At 44.0% G+C, this 8519-nt stretch overlaps 1 protein-coding gene across 1 annotated transcript; it reads left to right on the forward strand.

The window, feature by feature from the left end:
* Positions 1–5014: 5014 nt before the first annotated feature.
* On the forward strand, positions 5015–6046 carry LOC145982763 (protein CFDP2-like). Its single transcript, XM_083116131.1, has one exon. It carries the CDS (start codon positions 5015–5017, stop codon positions 6044–6046), a length of 1032 nt encoding a protein of 343 aa, XP_082972257.1.
* Positions 6047–8519: the final 2473 nt, after the last annotated feature.

An 8519-nucleotide genomic window follows, 5' to 3' on the forward strand; every position in this document is an offset into this window, starting at 1 on the left:
TTTGGATTTCGGAATGGAAATAGTGAGTCCTAAGGTATCTAAGTGATCTGTAAGAATTGAAACTGTTTTCTTTAGAGCGAGTAAGCCTTGCGTGGCGTCAGGGGTGCATTTATAGCAGCACAAATCGTCGGCATATTGTAACAATTTAAAGCCGTGCATATTTAGGTGATGTATTTGGTAGGTATAGATATTAAAGAGTAGGGGGCTAAGGGGCGAACCCTGAGGGATTCCCGTGCGAGCTATACGGGGGCCTTCCAACCTATCTTCAAACCAGAATTGTAAATTAAGTTCGTGATATAAATTCCAGATGATGGTCCCTACTATGGGGTGTATGTTTAGTTGTACCATCATTTTATATAAGATCGGGATGTGAACTGCATCATAAGCATGTTCTATGTCAGTGAAGAGGCCAAAGCAATAATCATGAGTAATCTGGCTATTTTGGATTTCAACTGTTAGGGTAGCTATGGCATCTTGGCTTCCATGTTGCATGCGGAAACCCATTTGTGTTGGCGAAAAGAATTTATTCTTTTCCAACGCCCAATTAATGCGATGTTGAAATGTTCGTTCGAAAAGTTTGGCAACTACTGGTATTAATACTATTGGTCGGTATGACTTTGCCTCCGCGGGAGGTTTGTGAGGTTTTAACATGGGGAGGACTATGTGATGACGCCACTCGATAGGGATTCGTCCTGTGCGATAGACGGTGTTGAATATGTGAACAAGTAATTGTATACCTTGCTGTGGCAGATTTTTGAGCATGTCATAGGTGATACCGTCATATCCCGGGGAAGTGTTCGGCACGATTTCTAAAATTTGTTGTATTTCGGTGGCAGTAACAGCCGGGAAATCGGCAGTGAAATCGAAATTCTGTGCAAAGGATTTTGCCGCTCGTGCGCATACAGAGGGTGGCGTGAGAAGTTGCATAAATTCTGCTTCCCACTGTCTATCAAGATTTTTCCGTTTTGGGGGGGCCGGGTTCCTGATAGAATGAAATTTATGCCATATGGAACTAATGCTATCTGTGCAATCGAGTGAATTACAAAATGACTGCCACGCTTCTCTTTTTGCTTGTAAATATATTTTCTTCGCCTTAGCTTGTAGTCGCCTTAGTTCGATTTTCTTCCCCGGCGAGGGGTTTCGTTCGTATCGTTTTAATTGATTTTTTTTTGACATTTTATTGAAGCACAGGCACGGGTCCACCAACTGAGGGAAGGAAATTTAATTGGGCTACTATATTGGTTTCGATGGGCACTATTGTCTATTGCAAAGGTAATCATACGGAGGAAATTGTGATATGTTATGTTTCCGTCATTGTGGGGAGTTGTTTGAGCATAAATGCTTTTAAATTGTGTTTTAAATGCGTCCCATTTGATGGAAGCTTTGGTCCAACGTTTCACCGGAACCGACCCCCTATTGTCTCGCAACAAGTATGTGGAAAACGATCGACGGGCTATAATTAAAATGGGGGAATGATCACTGCCACGGAGATCGTGTTCCTTTACCCAATGAAAACGGTGATACAATCGGGGAGAAGTAATTGTGAGGTCAATACAGGAGGGTCGGTTACCATTTAAGGGATAATGAGTGGGGCTGCCGTCATTAAAAAGTATAAACCGGTTGTGTGTAATCCATGCATCTAAAGTTTTCCCCAAACGGTCCGCGTACGTATGTCCCCAAGAGGGGTGATGGCCATTAAAGTCCCCGAGAATGAGGTAGGGGCCCGGAGCAAGGGTTATGAGCTCTTGTAACTCGTGAGAACGGATTCTTTGGGAGTTGTTTGAGGAGGGAATGTATAAGGAAAGGATAACTATATTGCGGCCATTAAGGTTGACTCTGATAGCCACTATCTCGAGTTGGAAGGTCTGAACGAGGGAAAGGTTATGTGGAATTGGTATTTCGGTATGGGAAAGGGTTTCATGCACATAGATGACATTACCACGCTGATGCGCAGGGTTTCCGTACATGTGATAGTGGGCGAGTCTATAGTTCTCGTGCTTCGTGCCTTTAACCTCCTGCAAGCAAAGAATAAGCGGGTGTTGTTCTGCAATTAAATCTAATAGTTCGAGTTTCCGTGCGGAGAAGCTATTTACATTCCATTGTAAGATGGTACCCATTTCCGATATTACCTTAAGCGTTGTCTTCGAGTAACGTCAAAAGTTTGTCTGTCAAAAATTGAATGTGTTGGATGAGACGAATGCGATGAGCGTTGTCCCGTATGTGTCTAACAGTTTCCCACATGCTGGGAATCATTTCTAAAAGAGCCTGGTACACCTCACTGTGTTCGGTAGGGCGGTCAGTAATGTGCGATTGTGGATTATTATGCCTCTTGATCGGGTGCACAGATGATTGGCGATGGAAATTCTTAGAATGGGAAGGAGTGTTATTTATCGGGTAGGCGTTGTTTCCTATGGGTTGGGATGTCGCTTCCTCTGGGTCAGTAAGGGTCGATGAACTAGCCGCGGACTCTATTGCGACGTCATCGTCTTCCCATCGCGGACGGCGATGTGTTTCTTTCCTCGGAGAAGGGCGGATTTTGGATTTCTTAGTGTTTCGTGGTTGAGAAGTAGTCTTAAAGGATGGCACCTTAAAGCGATACGAATCCAATGATGTTTGAGAATCCTTATTTTCAGGAAAGTCTCTGTCAGATTGGTTACGTAGCGGGGAAAACATATTGGCATATGTCCTGTTTGAGGAGTGCCATGTGTGATTAGTAAAGAAAGGTTTTGTGCGGGAGGTCTGCAAGTCAGGAAATGCCGCTTTTGTCACTCGGGGTCGATAAACATCATCGCGAGTGGGAGTGGGGAGGAATATGCCTTGCAGCTTGAGTTTCGCCTCCCGATATGATAAATTGTTTTCAGCCATGCTGGTTTGGACAGCTGATTCCAACCGCCATCTCGCACAGTTGCGGTCTAAGGCTGAATGTGGTAGCTTGCAATTGATGCAACACAAAGTACTGTCACAGTCCTCTGGGTGGGAGTCCAATCCACACTTAGCACACTTGGATTTTGATTTACAAACTAAATGTAAATGGCCGTATCGGAAACATTTGGAGCATTGTTGGACTGATCGTATACGCGGTCGAACCTCGAATATTTCACTGTTAATGAGAACTTTCTCCGGCAAACTATTACCGCGAAATGTGATGCAAAAGAGTTTAGTGGGAACTAACTGGAAAGATCCATCCTCTTTCCACAGTTTTTTGTTCATGCGTTTGGCCGAAAGGGCCGGGATAGGACTCTCGAAACCATCGAGTACGTCCTGTTCTGACACGGCATGAGCTATTCCGAATATGAGTCCTTCCCGTTGAATTAACGATAAGGGAATTCTCGTTTTGACTCCCATATCATGATGCATTGCACTACGCGTGAGAAACTCATTAGCAGCTTTAGCGGTGGGGAAAGTCACCCGGACGCGATTACGACCGCATTGTTCCACTAACTGTACTCGGACTGCTTTCTTACGGAGATAGTTACCAACACTTCCAGCGGCAAGAAATTTCTCGTTAGTGTCTATACCGTCAAATAGGACTATGTAGGGACCCGGCATATCCGTACCATACCAATATGTAGGTGGAATCTGGGGGGACACATGAATTGTATCACTTCTGGAGATTTTATCGGGGTGAACATCGTCCACTTCTTTGCAAGAACGCTTATTAGAACCTTTCTCAGCGTCCATGTCGGAGTGGGAGTCCGGAGTATGATTCCCGGCCATGGTATAACGGGCCTATTTCACGGTCCCGTAAATTTAATTCGATACGCAAGCACAAGATCACTTCACAATACTATCACTAGTTCACAAATAATTTCCCGTACAGGAAAAGGATACAAAGACAGCTCGAACAGGTATACGGTGGTAGTTACTCAGGACCGCTTTAACTACAGGTCTTGATCCTATCACTTCCTATCGCGAACTCTGAGCGCATATAACAATAGAGCACAATCTTATTTACAACTCGATCCTAGACATGATTCCCAATTTATGGGACGCGGTGCGGGAAACAGAGAACAAAAACAGTTGCATTCAACTCATCAAACAAATCCAATCTTTAACATCTAATATCTTGGCTATCATAGAATCCACGCATTGACAGAACAAGGTCTCCGATAGATACCGGAAATGGAAACAATAGTAAAATGGAATGTTAATAGCTTCTCCGCGAGAAAACTTGAATTACTAGACTTAATTGCCGAATATCAAATCCAAATTCTCTGTTTACAGGAAGTTAAAGGTACCAAAAGCGAAAAATATGGTATTGCGCATTATAATATATACGGCACACCAACAACTAATAGGGGAACGGTAATATTCGTACCCCCACCTAGTGGTTGCATGACCTTGTAGTTGGTGGTGGGGCTTGCGTACTCTGATGATCCACTAGGCTATACCAGCGGTAGCATAGCTACTGGTAGGGTCTCCCATGCTGGGCAGGCTAGTGGTAAAGAGTCAGACTAAGAAGCAACCTACTGGTCAACGGCTCCAATGGCGGAAGAAGATGGATGGCCATCTCAACGGCGAAGGAGGCGGAAGAACCAGGAATCAGGAGGAGTAACACCTCTTTTTAAAAAACCTTGGGCCAGCTGGCACCGGCTGGTAGTACCTTGTAAGGGCCCCTTGCCAGGGTTACGGTGAAGACCTCAACGGCAACTATGGCGGAGAAGGAGACCTTTGGAACGGCATAGCTGGCGGAAGAGGCACTCATTCTCAGTGAGTATAAATATGAGAGAAAGCCACTGTCTTGTGGAGGAGGGATCCTAAAAGACTAGGGGAAAATACCCCGACAGAAAATTAGCCTGTTTGGAGGCTCAGGTGGCAGCCCCATCACCAAGATCGGGTGCTGTGGGCCAATAACCCGCACACTTTAAATCACACTATTAAAGAAACATCAACAAGAGGAAGCCGAACTGATTCTAAGACGACGACATTTGGCCTGAAAAGGACAACGAGAATTGGAATATGGAATGTAAGAACCCTGCGGGAGAGTGGAAAACTACGGCAGGCAGTGGCCTGCATGAGGAGCTATTGTCTGAGCATCCTAGGTATAAGTGAAGTCAGATGGCCAGAGTTTGGAGAGGTAAATACCCATGAAGGAGCTACATTCTTATATTCCGGAAGACCTGAGGGTGAAAGTGTGAGCCGTGATGGTGTGGGTATATTGATGGACAAGGAAGCAAAAAGGAGCCTTATTCAATGGTATCCAGTGTCTGCGAGGATAATTGTGGCACATTTCAAAACCAATATCAGAAACATCGTTATGATCCAGTGTTATGCACCCACAGAAGTAGCAGAGCCTGAAGATAAACAAGAGTTTTATAGGCAGCTCAATGAAACAATAAAGAAGCAAAAAAGGAAGGATATCATAATAATTGGAGGAGATTTAAATGCAAAGGTGGGGCAGGACAACGAAGGCCTTGAGCATGTCATGGGTAAACATGGTTTAGGAGAGCGAAATGAGAATGGACAACTTTTTGTGGACTTTTGTGCTAGCCATGACTTAGTTATTGGTGGTACTATATTTCCTCACAAGAAATGCCATAAGGTAACGTGGGTATCACCAGACCAAAGAACAGAAAACCAGATAGACCACGTGGCAATTGGACGGAGGTGGCGACGTTCGCTACAGGATGTAAGAAACAAGAGAGGTGCAGACATTGGGAGTGATCATCATTTGGTAGTGGCTAACTTTAAAATGAAAATTCAAGCTCAGAAGAAGAGAATGGAACAGACAAGGAAGCGGTATGATGTTAGTAAGTTGAAGGATAAGAATCTCCAGGAAACCTTCAGGATTGAACTGAGAAATCGGTTCCAAGTATTGACCGATGAAAGTGATCAGAATGAAACAATTGAAAGAGAATGGACAAAAATTCGATCTGCCTTCGCAGAAGTAAGTGAAAAGGTTCTGGGCTTCAAGGATAGGAGGAAAAAAGATTGGATGTCTCTGCAGACCTGGGAAAGGATTAGTGAGCGAAAAGTAATTAAGGAAGCAATGAACTCAAGCAGGACAAGAGCAAGGAAGGCAGAATTGCAAACAAAGTATACATAGAAGGATCGAGAAGTAAAGAGTAGTGTTCGTAGGGATCAGAGAAATTGGGTAGACAATCTGTCTCAGCAGGCGGAGGAAGCAGCAAAAAAGAGGAATCTTAAAGAACTATACAACATCACAAAAGTTCTGTCAAGGAAACAGATGCAGAGAAATCGACCAGTGAGAAGTAAAGATGGTACCCTCCTTACGAATACTGAGGACCAACTGAAACATTGGAAGGAGCACTTCTCTGCAACCCTTAATCGCTCTGTGGATGCTCAGATAGACCAGGGGGAAGAGGAAGATGATAATGATGGTGATGTTGGCCCCAGTGTAAGAATTAGGACGGATGTTCCAACAGTAGGAGAGATTAAACAGGCTCTGAGAGAGGTACGTAATTGTAAAGCAGCTGGTGTCGACAACATACCACCGGAAGTGCTGAAAAATGATATAAACACCACAGCAAATATGTTGCAGCCCTTATTTGAGAAGATATGGATAGAGGGAGTGATGCCTAAGGACTGGAGGAGTGGCCTGTTGGTGAAGCTACCGAAAAAAGGGGATACATCAAAGTGTGACAACTGGAGAGGTATAGCACTTCTCTCCATTCCGAGTAAGATCTTCACTAGAGTTATCCTAAACAGAATTAAGGAGCATGTTAACTTGAGACTCAGAAGAGAACAGGCAGGGTTTCGACCAAATCGCTCCTGTATTGATCAAATTAACACCTTGCGGATAATTTTGGAACAATGTATAGAATGGTCATCTCGTCTCTATACAGTTTTCGTTGACTTCGAGAAAGCATTTGACTCGGTCAACAGAAATGCAATGTGGAAGGAAGTGAAACGATATGGAGTGCCCACAAAAATTCTTGATCTTATCCGAGAAACTTATCGTGATTATACATGTAGAGTTATACATGAAGGCCGTGTATCTGAACCAATAGATGTGCAGTCTGGAGTGAGGCAAGGTTGTATATTATCACCTGCAATGTTCCTGATCGTGATCGATGCAGTGATGCGAAATGCAATAGGAGGGAAAAGACGTGGTATCCAATGGGGATTGAATAACAGACTAGAAGACCTTGATTTTGCAGACGATTTGTGCTTCTTATCTGAAGCACATGGTGATATGCAAACAAAACTAGCAGATCTGATAGAAAGTGCAAAAAAAGCAGGACTTGTGATTAACTCCAAGAAGACCAAGGCACTGAGGATTAACTCCAGAAAAACAGACCCGTTTAATATTGGTGAAGAGATTATTGAAAATGTGGATAGCTTTACTTACCTGGGTAGTGTGGTGGCAAAAGACGGAGGGGCGGCACAGGATGTTTCTCAACGAATCCAAAAAGCAAATGGCACCTTTGTGAGGCTCTATCCAGTATGGAAGAACAAGAAGATATCTATGAAGACCAAACTTCGTATTTTTCGAAGTAATGTTAAGTCTGTACTGTTGTATGGGTCTGAGACATGAAAAGTAACAAAAACGATTACCTCTAAATTACAGACCTTCATCAATCGCTGCCTGAGAAAAAATTTTGAATATCTTTTGGCCAGAAGTGATTCAAAACCAAGAACTTTGGAGAAAATCTGGAGAAACCGAGGTGTCCATACAAATAAAGCGGCGAAAATGGAATTCGATAGGGCATACGTTGAGGAAGGAAAATGAGGCTGTCGAGAGAGAGGCACTAGACTGGAACCCGCAGGGAAGAAGGAAAAGAGGGAGGCCTAGACAGACGTGGCGAAGATCTGTTCACGCTGAGGCCTTGGAGGAAGGAAAGAGCTGGAATGCAGTGAAGAGAATTGCCGTCAGTAGGACCAGGTGGAGATGCTTTGTTGATGCCCTATGTTCCACGGGGAACAACAGGAATTAAGTAAGTCAATATTCGTACACGAAAAAATTCAACATACCGAAGTCTGGATTCCGAATGACATAAGATTAAAACAAGATTTCCAAGCAGAAATAGTAGCTATCCGCGTTTCTATCTTCCTACGTACATTCACGGTCATATCGATATACATCCCTTCCCTACTAACTCCCAACGCATACGAGCGAGAGACCTTCAAGAAATGGTACAACACGTTCCCGGACCTATTGCCCTTTTAGGTGACTTTAATAGACACCACTCAACGTGGGGGGACAAACATAACGACAGACTAGGTAACGCAATTGACATATGGATCACTGAGAATAACCTCATTCTCTGTAACGATGGAACCCCCACCCATTACCCTATCAACGGAAATAACCCATCCTGCATAGACCTGATGATAACGTCTCCGGAAATATTCCCTCAGTTCGCGTGGCATAAAGACGCAGACTTACGGGGCAGCGATCACACACCAATTCTCTTGATCAGACGTCGTCACAATCTCCGACCCCCAGGCTTGGCTAACAGCCAGACACCCCCAGTACAGCGATGGAATAAAGCTTCCATTAACTGGGATGCCTTCAAAGCCACGTTCTCACGGATATTCATGCCAATTCTATCATT

This window comes from Lepisma saccharinum, unplaced genomic scaffold (assembly GCF_977018435.1).
Source record: "Lepisma saccharinum unplaced genomic scaffold, izLepSacc3.1 HAP1_SCAFFOLD_405, whole genome shotgun sequence".
NCBI classification, from domain to species: Eukaryota; Metazoa; Arthropoda; class Insecta; order Zygentoma; family Lepismatidae; genus Lepisma; species Lepisma saccharinum.